This window comes from Mobula hypostoma, chromosome 25, assembly GCF_963921235.1.
Source record: "Mobula hypostoma chromosome 25, sMobHyp1.1, whole genome shotgun sequence".
Lineage (NCBI taxonomy): Eukaryota > Metazoa > Chordata > Chondrichthyes > Myliobatiformes > Myliobatidae > Mobula > Mobula hypostoma.
In genome coordinates, this window is record NC_086121.1 from 11,959,796 (window position 1) to 11,987,291 (window position 27,496).

At 41.9% G+C, this 27,496-nt stretch overlaps 1 protein-coding gene across 3 annotated transcripts in view; it reads left to right on the forward strand.

Moving 5' to 3' along the window:
* Window positions 1-27,496, forward strand: part of LOC134337779 (probable G-protein coupled receptor 153) — a 115,849-nt gene that overhangs the window by 81,609 nt on the left and 6,744 nt on the right. For all 3 annotated transcript variants that reach the window (XM_063033014.1, XM_063033016.1, XM_063033015.1), the window contains exons 5-6: window positions 15,042-15,231; window positions 16,532-16,716. In XM_063033014.1, coding sequence (XP_062889084.1) covers window positions 15,042-15,231; window positions 16,532-16,716 — 375 coding nt within the window. The remainder of the gene's footprint in view (window positions 1-15,041; window positions 15,232-16,531; window positions 16,717-27,496) is intronic.

Here is a 27,496-nt window from a genome sequence, read left to right on the forward strand (position 1 = left end):
CAGATCAGCTACGTGAGACTATTCACATGTCCTTTTGATCTTTAATCTTTGATGATGACGGATGGTTGTTTTTATTGTGGCTTCTGTTGTTTTGGTGTGCTAATGATATGACATTTTTGAAAGAATATTGATATTTGGATAGATCCCAGTCCATCATGGGTAAAGCCCTCCCCACCATTGAGCACATTTGCATGAAACGCCGTTGTAAGAAAGCAGTATCCATCATCACCCCACCATCCAGGGCATGCTCTCTTCTTGCTGCTGCTATCAGGAAGAAGGTACAAGAGCCTCAGGACCCACACCACCAGGTTCAGGACCAGTTATTACCCCTCAATTATCAGGTTCATCGGGGTTATCCTCACTCAACTTCACTTACCCCATCATTGAAATGTTCCCACAAACTATGTTCCCACTTTCAAAGACTCTTCATCTCCGCTCTCAACGTATATTGCTTATTTATTATTATTATTCACTTATTTTTATATTTGTCCAGTTTGTTGTCTTTTGCATGCTGGCTGAGCGCCCAAATTGGTGTGGCCTTTCGTTGATTTTGTTATGGTTATTTTTCTATGGATTTAGTGAATATGTCTGAAGACAATGAATCTCAGAGTTGTATATAATGATATATATGTATTTTGATAATAAATTTAAAATCGAACTTCGAACTTTGAAAACCTACCTGACTGAACAAAATTGAATAAAAATAATAATAATAATAATAATAAAGAGAGAAAATAAGGAAAGTACTCAGCAAGTCAGACAGCATCTGATGAGAAAGAAACAGGGGCGGCATTTAGGGTCACTGGATTATCAGCCAATAACAACACCACCAATTATTTCCTGCATAAGGTGTATCAGAGTTTCTGCTATCTCATTAACCAACTATTCCAATCAGAATGGGAAAAAAACAGGATAAGGATGATAAACACAAGAATTTCGGTGATGCTAGAAATCTTGAGCAACACACACAAAGTACTGGAGGAACTCAGTATATCAGGCAGCATCCGTGGAAAGGAATAAACAGTCAATGTTTTAGGGTCCTGATGAAGGATCTCCACCCAAATTTATTCCCCTCCAAAGATGCTTCCTGCACCGCTGAGTTGCTCCAGCATTTTGTGTAAGGACGATCTCTGCTTTACATCCCCTCTTTCACCCTGTTGACTTTATACACTGCATGTAACATCTGTGACAAAAAATAGGGATATAATGGTTTAAGACTTTTTAAAAGCAAAAATGATATTGAGTAAAGCACAGAAGTATGTTAACTGGACATTATTTCCAGATTGGCACCAAGAAAGTTTTCCCAATTCATCTCAAGGCCTCATTGTTTGGGGAAGGAGGATGTTATTCAGGATCACTGTTTCTAATTGATGTCAAAGAACACCTGCTGGCAGACTAAGCAGATATTGAGTTGTTGAGATAGAGTTTACCCAGAATTATTGCGTAGATCTGCTTGATTGGGGTTAAGATCATGAGCCTTAGATCCCAAACCACTAGATTCAAGAAAGTTATTATCCTCTACCCATCAGGTTCCTGAATAGGTGTGGATAACTTCACTCACTTCAACACTGAACTGATTTCACAACCTACGTGCTCTCTTTCAAAGACTCTACAACAGGATTGATGATGGCAGAAATCTCACATCCACTTACCACTTTTCAAGATGATGGTTGCAAATGCTTCAGCTGTCATTTTTGTAGCAAATTTTCACCGATGCACCATGGAGAGCATTCTAACTACAATTTTGTTATGGAGGGGTGACTGCACAGTACTGTAAAAAGCTGTGGAAGGTTAAAACTCAGCCAGCTCTATCATGAGCACGAGCCTCCCCAACATCAAGGACATCTTCAAAAGGTGATGTCTCATAAAGGCGGCATCCGTCATTAAGGACCCCCCCATTACCCAGGACATGATCTCTTCTTATTGCTACCATCAGGGAGAAGGTACAGGAGCCTGAAGACACACACTCAATGTTCTAGGAACTGCTTCTTCCCATCTGCTATTAGATTTCTGAAAGGTCCATGAACACTATTTTGCATTATTTTTGCACTACTTAATATATATTTATTTCTTATTATAATTTATGGTATATGCTATATATTGCATAGTACTACTGCCTTAAAACAACAAATTTCATGACATTATTATTAATAGCTCCATCTGTCTAAGTAGACAATGGATGCGCCTAGTCCTCTCTGGGGCGCAGACTTGGGCAATGAATATGGAGGTCTTGGGCTGCCCAGATATCAAGATCCCCCTCTCAGCCTCGCGGATGTGGTCCAAAGGAATGCAAAGCAGTACATTTGGCATCAGCTTGGCTGCAGGAGCTGCCAGGAGGTGACATGATACGTCATCCAACTGCCTTAGGGGCTCCACTCCGGATTTGTGTAGGGTTTACTCCTTAGCCTTCTCTTCTCCCGAAGATACCCACAAGGCAGTGGGATCTGTAACCCTGGATAGGGGCCCATACCGGGTACTGTCAGCCGGAGCCAGCTGAGCCCGGGACTCGTGTAAGGCAGGGTCGTCACGCCCTGTAGTAGTGACATATGGAGCCACTACCCACTACCTGACAGTGATAATAAGCCTGATTCTGATGCTGGGTTCTGCCATCACTGGAGTAGATGTCTGTGGAGTTGTCTCCTCTGGTTAAGTGTGCAGGACTGGATGAAAAAGTCCCGTGGAGCTCTGATCTCATCTGTTGGTTGTCGGATTGCTTGGCTCTGTTTGTTGTGTGCTTGTATTGCTCATTGACGTCTATGTATTCCTGTATAGCAGCTTCACCCAGTTTATTGGTATTAGTATTGATATATTATTGTCACATGTACAGAGATACAGTGAAAAACTTGACAAATTCAAATTCAAGTTCGTGTTCAAGCTTAATTATCATTCAACCATACAGAAACATAGCCAAACAAAAGTGTTCCTCTGGATATTGCCAGCAGCACAAATAGTACAGATGGTTATGATTTTAGAAAAAACTTACACTCACAAAGAAAAAATTTACAGCCCAAGTCCCTGCGTGGCATGATCACAGATTTATGATAAGTTGTCCTGGTTTAAAGTGTTTGCTGTATGAACACTAGAGGGCAGCACTGAGCTCCAGTTTCCCCCACATTCCAAAGATGTACTGTACATGTTAGGTCTAGTAAGTTGTGTGCATCCAATGTTGGTGTCAGAAGCAAGGCGACAATTGCAGGCTGTTCCCCACCAATCCCCAGCACATCCTTGGAGTGTGTTGAATGTTGATGCAAGCAACGCATTTCTCTGTACGTTTCAATGTACATGTGGCAAGTAAAGCTACTCTTAATGTCTTATATTATAGATAATGGTCCTGCTGGAAGAATTCAATTGTGTAGTTAGAGATGCCCGCAGCTTTGAACTGTGAATCAGTTCTACATCTGACCCACGTAACGTGGTAGTAATGTGTGACAAAACATGACAAAGAGTGTCTACAATAAACACTTTATTCCCATGGGGATGGTACAGTGGTCTATCCCATCACCGTTGCCACCGATACTGAGAATGGAGTCTAGCTCGATTAGTTCATTCACCATCTTCCATGTACCCACCATGCCTTAAAACAACAGAACTCAGCCAGCTTGGTGACCGGTGGGGCAATGGTGCTGCTGTGTAGGAGACATTGAAATCTTCTACCCAGGGCATGTCCCGTGCCTCTAGATGCTTTCTCCAAGTGGGTTTTGTTCTGTTGTTTCGTACATATCACCGGGGGATTCATGATTGTATACTGAACATATGTTAGTTTGGGAGTCATGTGATCTCAATTTCTGTGTTCAGCACATCTGGAACTGTAAACACAGCCGGCTTAAATTGCCTTGGAAGCAACAGGGTAGTTTGGACAGTCGGCACTGTGAATCAGAGGCTTTTCTGACAGTGATTTTGAACAAGTGGTCAAGGGACAGACATCCAGAGAAAACTGAAACACTTGATTGCTCCCAGAAACAATGTTTACCAGTCCAGTGCAGATGAAGGGTCTGAACCCCGAGCGTCAACTATCCACTTCCCTCCACAGATGCCGCCTGGCCCCAAGTTTCTCCAGCAGATCCAGATTCCAGTGTCTGCCGGTTTTTGGGTCTCCAATATTAAGAGGCATTTAGATAGGCACGTGAACAGGCAGGGAATTGAGGGAGACAGAACAAGCATACATTTTAAGTTGGCATTATGGTTGTCACCCTCGTGGGCTGAAGCGTTTGTCTCTGAGCTAATTGTTTCCAGTTTTGATATCAGAGTTGCCGGTTATATCATGATCAAAAACTTGGTCAATTATTCCAATTATACCTGTCACTTCCCAGCTTCTTAATTTATTCCGCCCCTCCCCCACCTATTGTATCCCTCACCTGATTTTTGCCTCTTATCACTTGCCAGCTTGTACTTCTTCCCCTACTCCCACCTTCTTAATCTGGCTTCTGTCCCCTTCCTTTCTATTTCTGATGAAGGGTCTCAGCCTGACATGTCAACGGTTTATTTTTCCTCCACAGATGCTGCCTGACTTGCTGAGTTCTCACAGCATTTTGTGTGTGTTGCTCAAGATTTCCAGCATCTGTAGAATCTCTTGTGTTCATTGCTGTAACTGTTTCCTCAGCAGGGAGGTAAAGTGCTAACCTCTAAGTTATTCATTGCTTCCTTCATTTGGAGCCTGGTCCTTGTTTCTTCAGTCTGCAGTGCAGTGTAGCTGCACCTTGTCAAATGCCCTTCCTGTATAGCCATATACATGTTCCATCCAGAGTTCCTGTGAGCTCTGAAAGATCCCGATCCCTCTTAGCTATCAATTCAGTTCCACACTTCAAGTGCCTGGTGCCTTGTGTTTGAACCTCCAGGGCATTATATTTTGAAAGAACTGTAAGTGAGTGGCTGGCTAGGTCCTGATGAGGGTCTCAGCCTGAAATGTTGATAGGTTCACTAGGTTAATTCCTGGGATGTCCGGACTGTCTTACGCAGAGAGGTTAGAGAGACTGGGCTTGTACACGCTGGAATTAAGGAGATTGAGGGGGGATCTGATTGAGACATATAAGATTATTAAGGGATTGGACAAGATAGAGGCAGGAAATATGTTCCAGATGCTGGGAGAGTCCAGTACCAGAGGGCATGGTTTAAGAATAAGGGGCATTTAGGACAGAGTTGAGGAGGAACTTCTTCTCCCAGAGAGCTGTGGAGGTGTGGAACGTGCTGCCTCAGAAGGCAGTGGAGGCCAATTCTCTGGATGCTTTCAAGAAGGAGCTAGATAGGTATCTTATGGATAGGGGAATCAAGGGTTATGGGGACAAGGGAGGAACTGGGTGTTGATAGTAGATGATCAGCCATGATCTCAGAATGGCGGTGCAGGCTCAAAGGGCCGAATGGTCTACTTCTGCACCTATTGTCTATTGTCTATTTATTCCTTTCCGTAGATGCGGCCTGACCTGCTGAGTTCCTCCAGCATTTTGTGTGTTACTCTGGATCTCCAGCGTCTGCAGAATCTCTTCTGTTTATGGTTTGCTAGGCTACTTTGAAAGGGTATTTAAGAATCAACAACATTGGAGTTGTATAGGATGGTACATTTCCTCCCATGAAAGATAATAATGAATCCACTGCCTTTTTCAATTGTTACTGACCTTAGTTTTGAATTAATTGAACTTAAGCTTTCCTGTTCAGAATCAGAATCAGGTTTAATATCATCGGCATATGTCGTGAAATTTGTTGTCTTTGCAGAAGCAGTATGTTGCAATACGTGATAATAAGGAAAACATGAATTACAGTAAGTATGTATTAAATAGTTAAATTAAGTAAATAGTGCTAAAGTAGAAATAAAAAGTAGTGAGTAGTGAGAAGCTGTTCTTGAAACGTTGAGTCTGTGCCTTAATGCTTCTGTACCTCCTTCCTGATGGTAGCAATGAGAACAAGGCATGACCCTGTTGCCATGATGGAACTTACAGTGAACGTGTCTCTCAATCTTTGGATCAAGCCAGTCTATAAACACCCACCAGTCCAGTATTATATCCAGTATGCTATGATAACTTTTAACACTTTGCTTTAGTAGCAGAGTGTGCAGGGGAGTGGGTTTAATTATTTGCACAGTCCTCCTGTGTTGTGACATTCTGTGGTTCCGGTGTCATAGACAATATTCCTCCCTCATCTACAATGAAGGAAGGGGAGTACAGTGGGGGAAAAGGGGAGAAAGGAGAACAATTCTTCATTTCCTATCTCAGTCTGAATCTCTGCCTCACTATCTGTCTCCTCTCATTGACTGATTCTTTTTTTGTTGAATTTCAGCAGTGGTTATTTGTTCTAGAATTAATGGATTCAAAGTTGAAACTAAATTTATTATCAAAGTACACGCAGTACTGTGCAAAATTCTTAGACACATATATATATAGCTAGGATGTGTAAATCTTTTGCACAGTACTGTATTTGTCACTGTGGAGCAGAGATCAAGTTTGTAAATTTGACGGGAGCAAAGGATGGTGGGAATGGTGAGGGTGGAGTGCCGCAGGAGGAGGGTGTGGGACGGGCTGAGTGGGAGTGCCAGGGGTGTGGAGTGGGGCAGGTGCAGACATACCTAGCACAGAGACCAGGCAAGGTCATTTGATTCCAAACAATTGGTTTACTGATCATTACAGAATGTCTCAATAGTGCTTCCCGCTCCCTCCCCTCTCAAAATAATACCCCTCTCCCTGACCCCTTCCCACTCTCATTCCACAAAAGAGATCCATATCAGAATCAGGTTTATCATCACTCACATAGGTCATGGAATTTGTTTATTTTTGTGGCAGCAGTACAGTGCAATACATAAAATTACTACAGTACTGTGCAAATGTCGTAGGCACTCTAGCTATATATGTGTGCCTAATGTAATATTGATGTGACTCGGACACTGCTGTAGATTGAACAACCACGTTTATTCAACAGACTTCCATTTTTACCTCTCCACGTCCTGACGTCATACGCACGCTGACGCTACGAATACTCACACAGTACATTACACCTAAGACTTTTGCACAGTGCTGCAAGTGTCACCATATATGACCTTGAGATTCATTTTCTTGTAGACATACTCAATAAATCAATAATAGAGTAATAACCAATCAATGAAAGACCGCATCAACTGGGCGTTCAATCAGTGTGCTAAAGGCACAAACTGTGCAAATACAAAAGGAAATAATAATAATAAATAAATATACAATAAATATCAAGAATATAAGATGAAGACTTCTGGAAGGTGATTCCATAGGTTGTGGGAACATTTCAATGATGTAGTGAAGTTGAGTGAAGTTATCCCCCTTGGTACAAGAACCTGATGATACTAACTATTCCTGAACCTGGAGGTGTGAGTCTTGAGGCTCCTGTACCTTCTTCCTGATGGCAGCAGCAAGAAGCAAGCATGTCCTGAGTAGTGGGATTCTTGATGGTGGTTGCTGCTTTCCTGTGACAATACTCCAGAGACTTGAGGCTTGAATTTGACGGTTCAGAACATTACTGAAAACGTGTGTTGGCAATAGTACCTATCGGTCGATGTGTTAAAGAGAGACTTGTCTGCTCCTTCAGCTGGCTGTAAAAACATTCTCCAGCACCCTACATAGAGCAGGAGAGTTCTTCCTCATGTCCTGACCAATATCAACCAACACCATAAAAGTAGATTACATAATCACTTTCATATTGCTGTTTCTCACAGCATTCAGAATTACATTGACTGTGCATTTCCTACATTAATTAGTAAAAAAAATGTGAAGAAGTATTTCATCAACTTTGAGATGACCTTAAGGGGACATATAAAGTGCAATATAAATAAAAGCATTTATACTTTTTAGAGAACATTGACACTGGGAAATAGAAGTTTTCATTGTGGCCAGGCACCCACAACATCAACACAGCCACAATAGAATTTTTGGAGGTCTTCCAAGGCCTTACAGATCCAATCTATTTCCCCAATCATGGCTAAATTTATTGGAGCATATGCTGTTGCAAAAGTGGGGGCTATTCAGCCTTCAAATCTCTACTAGCTCTCTGATCAATCCTCTTAATCTCATTCCACCATTTATTTCTCTGCAACATGTTTTCTCTCTTGGGGCCATTAGCTCCCTCTGATTCTATTGTGATCCATCTGTACCGGAGGTAACTTATAATAACCAACTGACCATCAGGTATTGACCTTTGGGATGTGGGAGGAAGCTGGAGCAGTCATAGAAGTCCAAGTTGCCACAGTGATTCCACATAGGTAGCACCTCCTGCTCGATGGTGGCTGCGAAAAGTTGGCATTGCCTGGATGGTGGGGATCTTTGATGATAGACATTGCCTTAGTGTAGCAGTTAGTATATTGTGATTACAGTGCCAACTGTAAGATCAGGGTTCAATTCCCTCTGCTGTCTGTAAGGAGTGTGCAAGTTCTCCCCCGTGTGGGTTTCCTCTGAGTGCTCCAGTTTCCTCTCTCATTCCGAAGACTTACTGTTGGAGCTAGTGAGTTGTGGGCACGCTATGTCGTTACTGAAGGCATAGTGACACTTTACTGATATGATTTGACATAAATGGCACATTTCACTGTATCCTTCAAGGTACATGTGATAAATAAAGCTAATCTTTAATCTCGTCTTGAGGCAGACCCTCCTGTAGATACTCGCAATGGTGGGAAGGGCAGTGCATGTGATGTATCAGGCAAAGTTCATTACTCTCTGCAGCTTCTTACATTGCTGTGCATTCGAATTGCTGTACCACAGCAAGAAGTAACCAGTCAGGATACTTTCATCAGGACATCTGTATGACGCTGAGGTACATCCTAGGATGTGTTGGCGTGTGGCCAAGTGGTTAAGGCATCGGTCTAGTGATCTGAAGGTCGCTAGTTTGAGCTTCAGCTGAGGCAGCATGTTGTGTCCTTGAGCAAGGCACTTAACCACACGTTGCTCTGTGACGACACTGGTGCCGAGCTGTATCGGCCTTAGTGCCCTTCCCTTGGACTACATTGGTGGCGTGGAGAGGGGAGACGCAGCATGGGCAACTGCCGGTCTTCCATACAACCTTGCCCAGGCCTGTGCCCTGGAAACCTTCCAAGGCGCAAATCCATGGTCTCACGAGACTAACGGATGCCTATATATACATCCTAGAATGCAGTGGGTCATATCATCAGTGGTGTAATCTGGGGTCATCGGCTGTTTTGTGTCATTCAACATCAGACAATTTCACCTAGGTGACCCAGCCAGGGTTGATCAGCTTGTGTCTCAGCAGCATTGGTCCACGCGTCACACCTCTTGATCCGTAGCCATCTGGAGACTCGCCCGGCAGCCTCTGTGTTGGTCCTGATGGCTCTTTCCTTTGCAGCCCCTGTAATGCCAAGGAGAGAGTAGGATATGCACAGTAGCCAGCAAAGACTCTACACTCCATCTCCATTGTGTTAGAGTGCTCAGTGACAATTGAACCTCCTTAACCTACTAAGAAACTAAAGAGACTGACATGATTTCCTTATGATCGAATCTACATGAGGAAACACTGTTAGTATTTACTGTTTCCTTAAAACTTCCTCAAAACCGAAGGAACTAAAGAATAAATTCTCAGTATTAATAAATTATGAAATTTAAAAAGTCAATCCCAGGAATCTGAATAGGTATTCTGGGTGAGTCAAAGCTAAAGCAAGGAATTAAAATTTGACAAATTATGTTTTCTGTTTATATTTTGGTCAAGTTTCTTTCTAACTAAATTTCAGGCGAAGAATATTTTGCCTTGTTATAGCAAATTATCACAATACAAAAAACATCTTAAATGTGTTTTACAAAAAATAATTCTTCCTTCATGGGAATTGTTCCTCAGAAGTGCATTAATATTTTCCGGAGTGCATTAGTAAACAATTGATACCTCCAGGATTGTGAAAGTAGATATGAAGTCCCAGAGAACCCATTAACTTGTAAGGGGCGTCTTAAGAATGTGTTGATACATGCAGAAGGTCTCATGAGTAAAGTAATACACACACAGGTCCCCAGGAAGGTTTAAATATGTACAGAACTGTCCAGGACCTTGTGAAGGTGGTGAAGAGTTTCTTAGCAATGTATATATATATATTGGAATATAAATATATTGGAAGCTCCATAAATGTGATATCATGTACAAGAGATCCTCAGGAGAATATATGATGCCCTAAGAATTTTATTGTTTGCAGAGATTCATTAGGATGATGTAAGTGATCTGGTGAAGTGAATTATAATTATCATTGGTCCAACATTGAAAAGTTTGTGCTCTCCACCTATTTTCTTCTAAATTTTCTACATTTATTCTCAGTGTATAGTTTTCCAAATATTAGTGTGGTCCCCAATGTTAAAAATATATTAGAAAGCTGCTATTTTACTAAAAGTTCTATTTTACTTTGAGTGAATTGAATTTTATGGGCCGTATAAAGAATTGGACAATGGATTTCTACTGAAAGATCATGGATTCAAATATTAGTTGGTGTAATAAAAGAGTAGTTACTGATTATGAGGCATCTACAGTACTATGCCAAATTCTGAGGCCCCCTAGATTGTTTATGTTGTTTTAGATGGTATGGTCCCACAGAACCCTGACCTCAACATCATTGAGGCTATCTGGGATTACATAGAGAGACAGAGGCAAGTGAGACAGCAAAAGTCTGCAGAAGAACTGTGGCCAATTGTCCAAGATGCTTGGAACAACCTACCAGATCATTTTCTTATAAAGCTGCGCAGTAGTGTACCTAAGAAAATTGATGCAGTTTTAAATGCAAACGGTGCCACACAAAATATTGATATAAAATTTTTTACTGTTTACTGCTCTTGATAGTAATTTTTTTAATATTTGGAACAAAACTTTTCATTTCATTATTTTTCAAAGCACCTTTGCTTTACAGAATTTGTCTTCATGTGGCTAAGACTTTTGCACAGTACTATATGTGAGGCAACCGTTTTGTTTTAAGCACTGACTAGAGGGTTGGAGAGTTACAACAGCAGGTAACACCTTCTCCATGTCAAACTCCACAGGATTTTGCACCTTTAGTTCAAAGCATCCAGTTCACAGATGCTGCCATCTTTATCAGTGCTGTCTGTGTGTAAAAGAGCAGCACTTGCAAATTGACACGAGGGAGTCAATCCAAATAGAAGATGACCCCGCAGAGACCTTTTAATTCATGCAAGGCTCCAGTTCTTTCGGCATGATGTCCTGCTTGTTGAACTGTGAGTTAACAACAAAAGGTCATGGCTCGCAACCTTTCCTGCTGCTAAGTCATTCCATGCAGGAAGATGCCATTGGTGTCAGGGTGAGTCATGTGTGATAGGATGGAAGGCAGTACAACAGGCAATTAGTGGAAACATGACAAACACCCTCACGACCCTTGTTACAGACAATTTATGAACAAAAATAGAGGCATATAGGGACCCTTAGCATTGTCAATGATCCCTCCCATCCATCTAACAATCTCTTTGAGCCGTTTACTGTCAGGCTGGAGAAACCATAACATCAGGACAAGGTCTGTTATGATAGGAAACATCTTCTTCACCCAGGTCCATTTCCCTTTCACCACCCATCACTAATGAAGCACCAGCAGTGTTATACTGTTCCCTTTTTAACTTGTGTCATGACTCCACCTTATTATTTGTTAATTTACTTATAGTAATGTTACTTTATGTGTTGCGTGTGAGTTATATGCACTCTGTTTATAGGAACATTGTTTCACTTGACTGTATACATGTATATGGTTGAATGACCATAAACCTGTTCTGGAACTTCAGCTGGAACCTGATATGATTTTTCTATAGCAGTTCTGAAGCTTAAGTTCTATGTTGCTTTCATGACTCGTTTTGTTGTATATATTGATGAAAATATTCTGGGAAGACAGAGAAGCAGATGAAGAACTGTTGCGAAATGCCGGAATAGGAAGAGAGCTGATATCGTCAATCAGGAAAGAGTAGCTGTAATTTCTGGGACATATACTGAGAAAAGAGAAGCTGGCACATTTTGCAGCGATGGGAAAAATTGATGGAAGAAAAAGTCACGGTCGACAGCACATGACATTCATCAGCTACATCAAGGGATGGAAAGGCAAAAGTTTTGAAGAGCTTATTAGAACATCTGAGATTAAAGACAGGTGGAAGACTATGATTGCCCACGTCCTACAACATGGCACATAATGATGATGACGATTGTTGCACAGCAGTTGGATATTGCTAAAATTCTGGAACATGCTGAGATATTTTCGGTTATTAAGCTTCAGTGAAGATGTGATAAAATCGCTTCAGCATGGACCTCATGTTTTGTGTATATATTAGAGAGAGTATGCTTTGAATTAAACATGATAGTCATTGAAACAAGCTAGAGGTCAGAAACTACACGACAATCTTGTATTTCCATTATAGTGACAGTGTTGTTCAGTGACTCATAGACATGTCCTTGATATTTAATTCCTAATCCAATATTAGTTTTGTTGGTGTCACTCTGGCACTAGCAAGGGCCCAGATCATGAAGGAATGAGTCATTTGTTGCTCTGTAGAACATGGGAGTATAAATTGTGACCTGTGTTTGGCTTTTTTATTCCTGGATTAGACAAAGGCCATCAGTATTGTAAGTAATCATGTTAAGGAACTCTTTCTTAATAACAATCGTTTTCTGTGATTTACAGTTCCTTTGATTACGACTGTGATGAGCAGTCTGCCTATTTAACATGAAAGCCTCTGTGAAGGATCAGAATCCATCAGGAGGAAGTATCTCATTTTGACTAGTTTTGGAACTTGAATTGGATGAGCTGCCCTCAAGTCAAAGAGTTTGCCAATATTCCAATGAGAGATGGCCACTTGGGCAATCAAACACTGGTGTGTCAGTGACCTTGGATTCACCCTTCAGAGTTACCGTGTAGAAGAGGAAAAATACATTGTTTAGAGACTACCGTACGTCTGGCTCCTTATATTACACACTAGATTGGATAGGTGATCAGCATTTGATAGTTTGGAGAATTGATAACTTGATGAATTGATAGTCTGATGAATTGATAGCTTGATGACTTGATAGTTTGATGAATCAGCATTTGATAGTTTGATGAGTTGATAGTTTGCTGAATAGTTTGAATTGATAGTTTGATGAATTGACAGGTTGATGAATCAGCATTTAATAGTTTGATGAATTGATAGACAGAGAGAGGCATGCGTTTGGCTTCATATATTGTGCACCAGATTCGGTAGATGACTGGCATTTGATAGTTTGATAAATTAGATAGACAGAGAGAAGGGAATGAGCAAAGGCAGAGAGGAGAGTCTGCAGGTTCATAAGATCTTGGCACAAAATAATAGCTCCATCTTCAGAAGTTAGTTTCATAAATCTGTTCAGATAAATCTTGCATGACTCCACGATTTTTGGCTCCATTATGGCAGAAACCCATATAAACATTGACTAATCTCTCAGTGAGTGAGTGTTTTATTCCTATCATCAGTCCTGTCTCATTTATACTGCCACCCGGGATGTAATGCTCTGGACTAAAATCTGTTCAGAGGAAAAAGCGAAAACATTACTCCTAAAAATAGAGTTCTCTTCAAAGACGATTAGAAGCAAAACTTAATACAGCTTCCCTCTTCAAACTATCGGCCATCCTACTTGTAATAGGTTGAAGGTACCTTGTTGGAGAACGGGTTATACTGATATCATGATCGCACACTTGTAGCAAATATTCTTATTTTGATTGGGAGTTAGAGTCCTACTGACAGTCCTTGAGAGGGAAGATGTCACCTCTACTAGAAAAAGGTCCAGAGGAAAGGGTTTTAATGAACTAATTTAAATGAAGAAAAAAGCTCTAATGTTACTGGAAGAAAGGAAGACTTGCGTTCATATGACTTCCTTTCTTCACTTGAGACATCCAAAGCATTTACAGATAATAGAGTTCCATTCGGCCTGCTTCAACAACCCCAAACTTTTGGTTGCCTGTCACCTTAACTCTCCATCCCACTCCCACGCTGGCATCTCACATTGTTACATCAAAGCAAAATGAACGCTTGACAAGGAGGATTTCATCTGACTAGGTCAAGAGTTTCAGATAGCGAGCTTCTCCTGTTTATGTCAGAGTTTCCCAGTTGTGATGACAGGTCATCAATCAGTAACATTAACATACTCTTTATGTCTCCACAGATGCTGCCTGATCTTCTGTGTATTGCAGTATTCTTTTCTTTTTTCAGATTTCTCTTTCGCTCTGATGTCATCTGTGATCTTCTGTTCATATCGCCACCAGGCGCAGCATCTGCAATCGACAAGCCTTTCACTAAACTCCCCTCATTCTTCCCTCTCAAAATGCAATAGAAAACCTGTTGATTTCTACCTCAAAGATCAGGTTTATTTGTCAAAAGTACATGGAAATATTGAAAGATACAGTGAAATGCGTCGTTTACATCAACAACCAACATGGTCTGAGGATTGTGCTGGGGAAGCCCTCAAGGGTTGCGCAGTTTCTGGCACTAACAAAGCATGCCCACGATTCACTAACTCTAACCATATAACTTTGGATTGTGGGAGGAAACTGTAGCACTTGGAGCAAACCCATATAGTCATTGGGAGAATGTACCAAACTCCTTGCAGACTGTGGTGGCAATTGAACCCAGGTTGCTGGTGTTACATTAGTGTTATGCTGACCACTGTGCTGCGTGCCACCCCAAATTGTTATGATAAATGTACTGTTTGTCTCCAGTTCAGCACTTGAATTAATTAGAACAGGAAATCCTCAATCTGTCTTGGCATTAACATTCAAGTCAGAAGATAAAGCAATGACTTTGAGACAGAAAAATTTAGCCATGATTGAAATGTTGACTTCTTTAAACTACATTCGAATGAGAGATTGTGGACAAAACAAGCCACAAGTGATAGAACATATTGTCAGTCTCAGCATAGGTTCAGCTATATTGGTGAAGGATGGGAACTGAGCCAGTGTTCTAAACCAGTATCTCAACGCTCCTAATAGCAGAGGGGAAGTGACAAAATTAGAGGAGAGAAAAATCCAACAGTGCTATAGCTTTGAAAGGGAATCCTTAGAGATATGCAAGTTCGCCTGATTTTAACTTACCTTTTCCTTGCTGTTTTTTCAGGTGGTGAGCTTTGCAAGTCTCAAGTACGACACCTCTTACTCTTGGATGGTGCTGTGCTTTCTGTGGTGCTCTATTGTACAGTCGATTCTTCTACCATTGTTCCTTTGGGCCTGTGACCGCTATAGGGCTGATGTGAAAAGTGTCTGGGAGAAATGTGTAGCTATCATGTCCAATGATGATGTCGATGAAGGTAATCTCCTTGCAAGGATGAATTTTATCATTGTGGGTCACAATGACCCACATCTTGCTAAGTCCTAAAATGCTTTACCATCCAAATATCACGTTACTGAGCTTCTTACTATGTATTGGAAATATTTAAAAATAAAACCAGAAAGTATTGGAAGTACTTAGAGTGTCATTCATGTCTGACCTTTTGAATACTTCCAAAATGCTCTGTTTTGATTTCAGATTTCCAGCAGTTTTTTTTTTGCATTTCATGTGGATTTTTAAAATCTATTTAATTCTTTGTCCCATTTCTTCGGAGGCTGAGCCATCTCGGAAAACCTGCACCATGCAGTAGTACAGTGAACCCTCACCCCTGCAGGTCATTGCTGACTCTCACCCCATGCATTGTCAGTATTTACACCCATCCCATGCATATAAGTGTGGACACATAATTCTTATGCCGTCCATAGTTTACTTTCATCCTATGCCGTGTTAGTGCATAGCCCCAGCCCATATGGTACCCTTATATGCAGCAAACCCATGTTTACAACAGACTGGCAATACCATTGATTTGCGCATGCTTTCCTTTTTCATAGCCTGATCCATGAAACATTGCTGTATTGTGTAAAGGCTAAGTTCCTAAAGTGCACACTGAACTTGCTCACACACTACAGTGCTGCAAAACCTGCCAGATGCATACATAATCACTTCCCTGCCATACAATGCAGTGCCATTCTCCCTTGAAGCATTAAAGTTCAAAGTAAACCTAATATCAAAATTCATATATACTACCCTGAAATACATTTTCTTGCAGGCATTCACAGTAGAATAGATAAATACGATTGAATCAGTGGAAAACTACACACAAACAAGACTGCCATGCAACCAAAGTGCAAAAGATGACAAACTCCACAAATACAAAATAAATAAGTAAATAATACCGAGAACATGAGTTGTAGAGTCCTTGAAGGTGAGCCCACAGGTTGTGTTCAGTGATCAGTTCAGTATTATGGTGAGTGAAGTTATCCCCGCTGGTTAAGGAGCCTGATGGTTGAGGGGTAATAACAGTTCCAGAACCCGATGGTGTGCGACCTAAGGCTCCTGTACCTCCTGCCCGATGGTAGCAGCAAGAAGAGAGCATGGCGTGGATGATGGGGATTCTTGATGATGGAATTAAGGCATTAAGCCCTTTTGCTTTGCAATTGCTTCTTCTTTTAATTTTAAGCTCCATTAAGATTGCCTGCTGAGGGGAAGACATGTTGCAGTTAAGCTTTTATACAACTTCGAATCAGAGGCATCCAGTAAGATTAATTTCCTTGTTGCAGAAAACAATCAAGATGGAGCAATTCACCCTGAATCTTTCTATGAAAGGCCCTACGAATATAACTGCGCCCCTGAAATTCTGACTGTGGATCGAATTGCCAAATACGACTATTCAGCATTGGAAAGGGGAGTTCCACAGGTGTACCCCATGAGGGATATGCAAGAGGATAAGATGCAGTATTTACAGGTATCTGTCCAAACGTGGACTACAGACCCTAAAATGGCTTTTTGTGATATTCTAGTTTACACCCTTCCTATCCTGTCAAATCAAAATAAAACCATTTGCCCCCCTGATTGTTCTCCTTCAGCTTGCTGCACGACCACCTCTCTACAGTCCACAAACAAAGGCTCTTGTTCCCAGATGTCCTGTCATTTTTTATTTGCCAATACATCCTCAGCATTCTCCCACCACCATTTAGCATGTTCAGTACCCCTTCCGCCATCCAGTTTCTCCTCACTTCCCATTTCCGTTTCCTCTTTCCTTTCTGATGACGTTGGCACATATTGGATGCAGTCCACGTTTCATGCAGAAACTATATCTGAGGCCTTTCACGGGATAACAATCAAATAAAAATTTGAAACAAATAAAACATCAAGAGATATTTGGGCAGAAGTTAGGAGCTAAAGGGTATCAAGGAAAAAGCCCAAAAGTTAATGCCTTTGCCACTGGAAGCAAGGTTACCAATTCTGAGCAGTTCAGTTCAGATAAGGAGGTCAAGATTGAGGAGTGCAGAAATCTGTGGGCATTATAGGACAGGGAAGGACCACAATGAGAAGTTACCTTTAAATATAAGAATTGCTCAACAGAAACCCTGTGCAAATCTGTACGCTCAGACTCATGGGTTAGTAGAACCTAGTACAGGTTACCTCATTGACAGGAGACTCCAGTTCACACACGGTATAAAAATGATTAGACAAGTCCGGAAGTAATAAATGCACAGACAAGTGTTTCAGCAGTAGATAAGCTGAGGTCAAAAGATTGCAACCTCTTAGGTGGAGACGAGGAAACCTATTTCTCTGGAGGCTGATGTCTTCCCCATTGTCTGTAAGCTATCTGAAAAGGCAAGTTAGTGCCACTTGCCAATGTTGAAACATTGCCCTGTATGAAATGGCTTTTCAAGTGCACGTATGGAATCTTTTAAATGTGCTGAATGCCTCTGCCTCTGGTAGTCTTGTGTAGTGAGTTTCAGGACCACCACTACACTTTTGGTATATTTTTTTCCCTGACTCTTTAATCTTTCTACTACTTAACAAATCTATGTCACCTTGCTACTGAACCCTTTGCAAAAGGAACTAGTTTCACCCCATCCACCCCATCTAGGTCTCATAATTTTCTGCTCCTTACCTAAATCCCTCTTTAGTCTCCTTTGTTCTAAAGAATATGTGACTAGTCTGAAAGGTCTGTCATCATAACTATCACATCTTACAGAATTATGCATGTTCCCCTTGCTCTTACATTCTATGTCTTCACTGATATGGGCATGGATTGGAGTCTGAGACAAAACTTCCAGTCATTTGCAATGTTTTGTGAATAGCCCAGTTCAGTTTAAGGCATTTGGAAAGGACAAAGGATCGAATTAACCATTGGGTGATAGAGTTGTGTTGGAAGCCAAAGCTGAAACATTGGTCTTCGCAATAACATCTTAGCATCCATTACTGGCATCTGAAAAACTAACATCAATGGAGGCCCGAGAGTTTTGATGATGAACTACAGCCTGGTGTCATCAACATAGTCATGGAACCTGAAGCACTATTTTTGGATGATGTTGCTGTTTAATTTTTGGCGGCACAGTCACAGTCGAATTCGTGGAGGAGGCCTCAGGCAAGTCAGGGAGTGAGAGATTAAAAAAAATAACTTTCATGGACTTCGGTGCAGTTGTGATTCATTAGCAAGGGCAAATGAAAGTACGGCAGGGACAAGCGGAGTGCCCACAGTTGGAGTGCACCAGGGATAGAGTGGGGAGGCTTTGGCTCATCAGGCTTCAGCGAGCACAGGCTTGGGTGAGGTAAGTATTTGGTGAGTTTCTTATTCTTCTTCTTTCTATGTCTGTTAGTGAATAGTTAGAGCAGTGAAAATAGAACCACTGGCTGTGCTGTGTTCTTTGTGTGAGATATGGAAATTCTGGGAGATCTCCAGTCTCCTGGACAATCACATCTGCATGCGTTACACCGAGCTGCAGCTTCTCAGAGAACGTGTTAAGGAAATGAAACTGCAACTCAGTGACCTCTAGCTCATGCGGGGAACTGAGGAGATGACATACAGGAGCTGGAGAGAGGTAGTCACCCCTAAGTTGCAGGAGGCAGGTAAGTACTTGACTGTCAAGAAACGGAATGGAAATGGGCAGCCAGTACAGAGTAGCTCTGTGGCCATAATAAGGATACCATTTTGAAAACCGCTGAGGGTGATAACTTAATGTGGGGAGCCACAGCGACCAGGTCTTTGTCACTGAGTCTGGTGCCGTGGTTCAGTAGGTAAGGGTAGAGAAGAGGACTGCAGTAGTAATAGGGGATTCCATAGGTAGACACGAGATTCTGTGGATGCAGTAGAGACACCTGGATGTTACCTTCCAGGTGCCAGAGTGTCACGGACATCTCGGATTGGGTCCACGCCATTCCAAGGGGGCAGGGTGATCAGACAGAAGTCTTTGTACATATTGGCACCAGTGACATAGGTAGGAGCAGCGAGGAAGCCCTGAGGAATTTAGGGAGATAGTTAGAAATCTGAAAAACAGGACCTCCATGGTAGTAACCTCTGGATTGCTGTCTGTGACATGTGCCAGTGAGGGTAAGAATAGGATGATTTGGCAGATGAATGTGTGGCTGAGGAACTGGTACAGGGAGCAGGGTTTCAGATTTCTTGGTTATTGGGATCTCCTCTGGGGAAGGTATGACCTGTACAAAAGGGAGACCTGAACCTGAGGGGGACCAATATCCATGTGGGCAAGTTTGCCAGAGCTGTTTGGGATGGTTTAAACTAATTTGGCAGGGGATGAGAACGGACTGATAGGGCTGAGGATGAAGTAGTTGGTGTATAGGCAGAGGCAGTGTGTAGTGAGACTGTCAGGAAGGACAGGCTGATGACAGGGCAAAATTGCAGTCAGTGGGATGAGTTGCAGTATGGAAGGTGGACAAAATCGAAAAGGGTGACACATACAGAACTGAAGATGTTATATTTGAATACACACAGTATACAGAATAAAGTAAATAATCTTCTAGCATGGTTAGAGGTTCGTAGGTATGATGTGGGCATCACTGAGGTGCAGCTGAAAGATCATAGTTGGGAACTTAGCATTCGGCGTTATCACAAGGATAGGCAGGTAGGCAAAGGGGGTGGGTTTGCTCTGTTGGTAAAAATGTAATCAAATCCTTAGAAAAGAGGCGATCTAGGATCGGAAGGTGTAGAATCCTTGGGGGTAGAGTTAAGAAACTTCAAGGGTAAAAAGATCCTGATGGGAGTTATATACAAGCCTCAGAATAGTAGCCAGGATGTGGGCTACAAATTACGATGGGAGATAGAAGATACATGTCAAAAGGGCAATGTTACAATAGTCATGGGGGATTTCAATATGCAGGTAGATTGGGAAAATCAAATTGGTTTTGGATCCCAAGAAACAGAATTTGTACTACTGTTTGCCTATGAGATTTTTTTAGAGCAGCTAGTGATTGAGCCTAGTAAGGGGATCAGCTATTCTAGATTGTGTGTTGTGTAATGAACCAGATTTTGAATATGGAGATAAAGGTAAAGGAACCCTTCAGAGGCAGTGATCATAAGATGATAGAATTCACACTGCAGTTTGAGGAGTAGCTAAAGTTGGATGTATCAGTAATACTGTGGAGTAAAGGGAATTACAGATACAGTAAATGAGAGAGGAGCTGGGCAAAGTTAATTGAAAGGGGACATTAGTAGGGATGATGGCAGAACCACAATAGCTGGAGTTTCTGGGAGCAATTTGGAACGTGCAAGATAGATACATCCTAAGAAGAAGAAGTATTCTGAAGATAGGATGACGCAGCTGTGGCTGACAACATAAAAGCAAAAGAGAGGGCATATAATAGAGCAAAAATTAGTGGGGCATTAGAGGATTGGGAATCTTTTAAAAAAAGAAGGCACCTAAAAAGCCATAAAAAGGGAAAAGATTAAATATGGAAGTAGCCTAGCCAATAATATCAAAGAGGATATCAAATATTTTTTTTTCATATATATAAAGAGTAAAAGAGAGGTGAGTGTAGATATTCAAAGTTCAAAGTAACTTTATTATCAAAATACATATATGTCACCACTTACAACACTGAGGTTCATTTTCTTGTGGGCATACTCAATAAATCCATTCTACAATAATAATGATAACAGACTCAATGAAAGACCCCACCAACTTGAGCAACTTTCCTGTGACAGCATTTCACGTAGATGTGTTCAATGGTGGAGAGGGCTTTACCCGTGATAGACTGGTTCACTACTTTTTGTAGGATCTTCCGTTCAAGGGCACTTGTGTTTCCTTAGCAGACTGTGATGCAGCCAGACAATATACTCTCCACCACACATCTATGGAAGCTTGTCAAAAGTTTTAGATGCTATGCCGAATCTTCGCAAACTCCTAAGGAAGTATTGGCGTTGCTGTCTTTTCTATGTAATTGCACTTACATGTTGAGCCCAGGATAGGTATAATAAATATAATAAATATAAAATATAATAACATCAAAGAATTTAAAATTGCTGACTACTGTATCTCCAACTTTGATCCTCTGACGAGGACTGGTTCATGGACCTCTGGTTTCCTTTTCCTGAAGTCAATAATCATCTCCTGGGTCTTGGTGACATTTGGTAAGAGGTCGCTGTTATGGCACCACTCAGCCAGATTTTCAATCTCATTCTTATGTGCTGATTCATCACCTCTGTTGATTCGGCCTACAACAGCGGTGCCATCAGCAAACTTGAATATGGCATTGGAGCTTTGCTCAGCCACACAGTCATAGGTATAAAGTGAGTAGAGCAGGGGGAATAAGCACACAGCCGAAGAGATCTTGGAGCTTATAGATTAGTTCTGAAGGAATGATGATGTTGAATGCTGAGCTGTAGTTGATAAAGAGCATCCTGATGTGTTCATCTTTGCTGTCCAGACGGGCCAATGAGATGGCATCTGCCATGGACCTGTTGCTCTGGTAGGCAAATTGGAGTGGATCCAAATCACTTCTTAGGCTTGTTTTGTTGATATGTTTCATCACAAACCTCTATGTAAGTGCTACTTGACCACTGGACCACTGGAAAGTGATGCAGGAGAGGCAGCAATGGGGTTCAAGGAAATGTCTGATGAACTGACTCAGTATTTTGCATCAGTCTCTACAGTGGAAGACACTAGCAGTTTGCCAGAAGTCCGAGAGTGTCAGGGGACAGAAGTGAGTGCAGTCGCTATTATTATGGAGAAGGTGTCTGGCAAACTGAAAGGTCTGAAGATAGATAGATCACCTGTACCAGATAAACTACACCCTAGGGTTCTGAAAGAAGCAGCTGAAGAGTTTGCTGAGGCATTGGTATTGATCTTTCAAGAATCAATAGATTCTGGCATGGTCCTGGAGGGCTGGAATATTGCAAATGTCATTCCACACTTCAAGAAGGGAGGGATGCAGAAGAAAGAAAATTATCGGCCAGATAGCCTGAACTCAGTGGTTGGGAAGGTGTTGGAGTTGAATGATATGGATGTGAATTTGGGGTACTTGGAGGCACATGATAAAATCGGCCAAAGCGAGCATGGTTTCCTTCAAGTAAAATTTTGCCTGACGAATCTGTTGGAATTCTTCAAGGAAGTAATAAGCAGGATAGACAACGGAGAATCAACAGATGTTGTATACCCAGATTTTCAGAAGGCCTTTGACAAGGTCCCAAACATGAGGCTGCTTAACAAGCTAAGATCCCATGGTAATACAGAAAATATACTAGCATGAATACAGCCTTGGCTAATTGTCAGGAGGCAAAGAATGGGAATAAAGGGAGCCTTTTCTGGTTGGCTGCCGATGACTCGTGGCGTTCTGTTAGGGTTGCTGTATAAAAAAGCAAGGACTAGTATATAAAAGCAATGATGTATTGATGAGGCTTTATAGGGCAATGGTGAGACCTCACTTGGAGTACTGTGAGCAGTTTTGGACTCCTTTTCTAAGAAAGGACGGCTGACATTCAGGAGGGTTCAGAAGAGGATCATGAGAACGATTCCAGGAATGCAAGGGTTATCATATGAGGAGCAATTGATGGCTCTGGGCCTGTACTCACTGGAGTTTAGAAGAATGAGAGGCGGATCTCTTTGAAACGTATCAAATGTCGAAAGGCCTAGGTAGAGTGGATGTGGAGAGGGTGCTATGTTAGGGGAGTCTAGGACCAGAGGGCACAGCCTCAGAATAGAGGGACATCCATTCAGAATGGAGATGAGGAGGAACTTCTTTAGCCAGAGGATGGTGAATCTGTGGAATTCATTGCCATAGGCAGCTGTGGAGACTAGATCACTGGGTGTATTTAAGACATAGATCAATAGGTTCTTGATCAGTCATGGCGTGAAAGGTTATGGGGAGTGATAGAGTTGAGAGGAAAATGGATTAGCCATGACTAAATGGTAGAGCAGACTCAATGGGCCTAATACTGCAGTTATGTCATATGGTCTTATGTATGGTAGCACGTGGGTGAGAAGCAGGAGTAGGGCGAAGGTTAGACCTTTGCAGAGCAGCGGAAGTAACCATGAGTACTGGTCATAGCACTGTGGCCACGACTTTTTCAGTGAGAATGTAACTAGGCTAACAGAGGCTACTTGTTGAGGTCAGGCTGGATTTAGTTTTGGTCTAGGAGTGCAATCGCCTGCAAGGTGATTTGCATCAGGTCAGGAAATGGGCTTGAGTTGTGGTCTGGTTCTCAGTTTGTGCCCCCCAAGGTCACACAGAAGCTCACTCCCAGACACGCACAGGCTTGTTCAGGTTGCGTGAGTGTATGCTCACTGTCTTCTGTTGCTGTAGCCCATCCACGTCAAGATTGGACATGTTGTGCCCTCGTGTGCACCGTGGCACACCCTTGTTATAACACATGTTTATGTGAGTTACTGTCGCCTTTCTGTCAGCTTGAACCAGTCAGACCATTCTCCTCTGACCTCTCTCATTAACAAGGCAATTTCGTCCACAGAACTGCCACTCACTGGATGTTCTTTTTTGTTTTTCACACCATAAGACATGGGAGCAGAATTAGGCCATTTAGCCCATCGAGTCTGCTCTGCTGTTTCATCATGGTTGATCCTGAATCCCGTTCAACCCCGTACGCCTGCCCTCTCATCATATCCCTTGATGCCCCAACCAATCAGGAATCTATCAACGTCCGCTTTAAATATACCCACGGACTTGGCCTCCACTACAGTCTGTGGCAGAGCATTCCACAGATTCACCATTCTGACTAAAAAATTTCCTCTTTACTTCTGTTCTAAAAGGTTGCCCCTGAGTTTTGAGGCTGTGCCCTCTAGTTCTGGATACCACCACTAGAGGAACCTGACTCTTCACATCCACCTTAATCCTTTCAACATTCAGTAGGTTTCAATGACATCCCTCAAATTTTACTTCTAGATTCCAGTGAGTACAGGCCCAAAACTGCCAAACGCTCCTCATATGTTAATCCTTTCATTCCTGGAATCATCCTTGTGAACCTCCTCTGGACTCTCTCCAATGATAACACATCCTTTCTGAGATACGAGGCCCAAAACTGTTGACAATACTCCAAGTGCAGCCTGACTAGTGTCTTACAAAGCATCAGCATTATCTCCTTGTTTTTATATTCTAATCCCCTTGAAATAAATGCCAATGTTGCTTTTGCCGCCTTTACCACAGACTCAACCTGTGAATTAACCTTCTGGGAGTCTTGCACAAGGGCTCCTAAATCCCTCTGCACCTTTGACGTCTGAGTTTTCTCCCCATTTAGATAATAGTCTGCACTATTGTTCCTTTTATCAAAATCATTCTCTGTAAACTCTGGAGACTGATTTGCATGAAAATCCCAGGAGATCAGCAGACTCTGAGATACTAAATCCACCCTGTCTGGCACCATGGTCAAAATCACTTGGATCACATTTCTTCCCCATTCTGATTAGTCTGAACAACAACTGAGCTTCTTAACCATGTCTGCCTGCTTTTATGCATTGAGTTGCCAACATATGATTGGCTGATTAAATATTTACATGAATGAGCAGGTGTTATAGATGTACCTAATAAAATGGTTGTGTGGGCACGTAGCCAAGTGGTTAAGGCATTCGACTACTGATCTGAAGGTCGTGAGTTCGAGCCCCAGCCAAGGGAATGTTTTGCATCCTTGAGCAAGGCACTTAATCACACAGTGCTCTGTGATGACACCGGTGCCAAGCTGTATGGGTCCTAATGCCCTTCCCTTGGACAACATCGGTGTCGTGGAGAGGGGAGACTTGCAGCATGGGCAACTACTGGTCTTCCATACAACCTTGCCCAGGCCTGCACCCTGGAGAGTGAAGACTTTCCAGGCACAGATCCATGATCTCGCAAGACTAACGGATGCCTTTATTTAATAAAATGGTCACTAAGTGGAAGGAGTGCAATCTGGCAGGTGCGGGAGACCAGGGGAGAGGGAGGTAGGAGTATGGGGTGGAGTAAGAAGCTGGGAGGTGATAGGTGGAAGTGGGAAAAGGCTGAAGAAGAAGGGATCTGCTAGGGGACCATGGAAGAAATGGAAGGAGGATGGGCACCAGGGGCAGGTGAGGAGAAGAAAAGGGGCGAGAGGGAAGCCAGAATGGGGAATGGAAAAAAGAAAGAATGGGGAGGGGGTGAGAAATAATCAGAAATATAAAAAAAAATATATCATTGTTCATACCTTCAGGTTGGAGGTTACCAGATGGAATATGAGGTACTCCTCCTCCAGTCTGAGTGTGGCTTCATCACAGCGGTAAAGCCACTAGCTTCCTATATTTCCACAGGAGGGACATTTGTAGTGAACATTGATGACTTGATTAGAAAAGCACTCAATAGTTCAGAGTGATTCTGATTTTCAGCATATGGGACACTAGTAGAAAAGAGTTGAGCAGGTTACTGAGACCCACTTCTTGAGAGCAGAGAGGTAGATCATAGGTGTAAGCATTTCATTCTTCCTAGCAAGGCTGGACACAATAAATCATTCCGGTCATTGATTAAAGGGTTATGTAACCTTTGACATTTGCAATTGCATTGTGTTCTTTTAAGTGTGAATTGTGACTTTTGAATTTTGTTATTGTTTCACAGAGATAAAATTACCCCTGTTTTTCAAATCCTGCTGAAAATATGACAGCCCCATTGTTTGGAGACTCAAAGCAAAAGGGAATCATCATCATGATGTGCCATGTCATATGACATGAGCAATCGTGATCTTGACCATGATTGTCCTTGGCTAATTTTTCTACAGAAGTGGTTTGTCATTGCCTTCTTCTAGGCAGTGACCTTACAAGACGGGTGACCCCAGATATTATCAATACTCTTCAGAGATTGTCTGCCTGTTGTCAGTGGTCGCATATAGCCAGAACTTGTGATATGCACCAGCTGCTCATACGGCCATCCACCACCTGCTCCCATGGCTTCACATGATCCTGATCAGGGTGGTCTAAGCACCTTGCCCAAGGGTGACCTGCAGGCAAGCAGAGGGAAGGAGACCACACTACCTACATAAAAGAGAACAGGATATATTAATTTTCCCTGCAGATTTATGGGTAAAGATATCAGATCTGATTAGGATGCAGCAAAGGAATAATATATACCAAAGTCATCAAAGAACAGTAGGTTTGCAGTCACTGGTATTCTTAAAGGGACTGTCCAAATGGATATATAATGAGTTTTCTGTAGATTTCAAGTTCAATTTTTATTAACAAAAAATATGGCTGCTGATGTTAGAGGTGGAGTAATTCTTCTGAGACTCCAAAGTTACGCCTTCTAGTCTGAGCAATGAGACCAGAGAGAAGTGATTGTAGTCCCTACGCTCTGAGTAAGTTTCCCAGAAGTAAAATCAGATTGTTCAGTGTGAATCCCAATAATCATCACTGTTCACCATGAGACTTCACATTAAAATCATTGATCATCAATGTACAAATTCATGTGGAATCAATGCTATTATTATTGGAAAGAGTTCAAATTCATAGAACTTGCTCACATCTACCTGTTGAAAAAAACGGAATTTTTTGAAATGGCAGCGATAAAATCAACCTTTTGGAATCAGTAGACAAAATTAATTACTGGAATTTGCATGATCAAAAGCATAAAGACAGGTTTGGTGTCTTGAATCTGCGATGAGTTACCAGGCAGGCTCAGGTTGTGATTTTCCAGACTGCCGGTCAGAAAGTGAAATCAGTCTGGGGTACTTCCTCCAGCAACGTTACAGTATTCATCCTGAGCTGGCTTTTCTGTCTCTGTTCACTGAGACCCTCTAATGATGTTCTTGGCCTTGGTGCCTTCTCTGATGGAACAGCTGTATCTTTGCCAATACTTTTCCTTCAACAAACTTTACTTCTCCATACACTCATTTCAAAGATTTGAATACAGCTCTCAAGTGTTTAACTGGACCTCATTGGAACATAACTTGCTGATTCACTCTTTCAAGTTCCAAGTAATTGTGTCTTTTTCATAATTGCACCTTCATCCAAATCACATTCTGCAATGTTCTAACTCTTCTCGTAGGTCTCCGAATTAGGGTGCCATTTTCCTTCCTCTCATAATATGCCATCTTTTAGCATCCGGCTATAAGAATAACAGACCACATCTTGATTTAGATTTTATTCTTCAAAGTCTTTTTGTGGGGCTCTGTGAGGGATTGAGTAACTGAGTTGTTGCATAGATCAGATACAATCCATGCCCTATCAAGTCTCACCTATTTCACTTGGTCATCCAAGAAAAATGAATATTTTACAAAGTGTTTCGCTGGTCATGCACCAACATTTGATTGGTGGGACAGACCAGGGTTA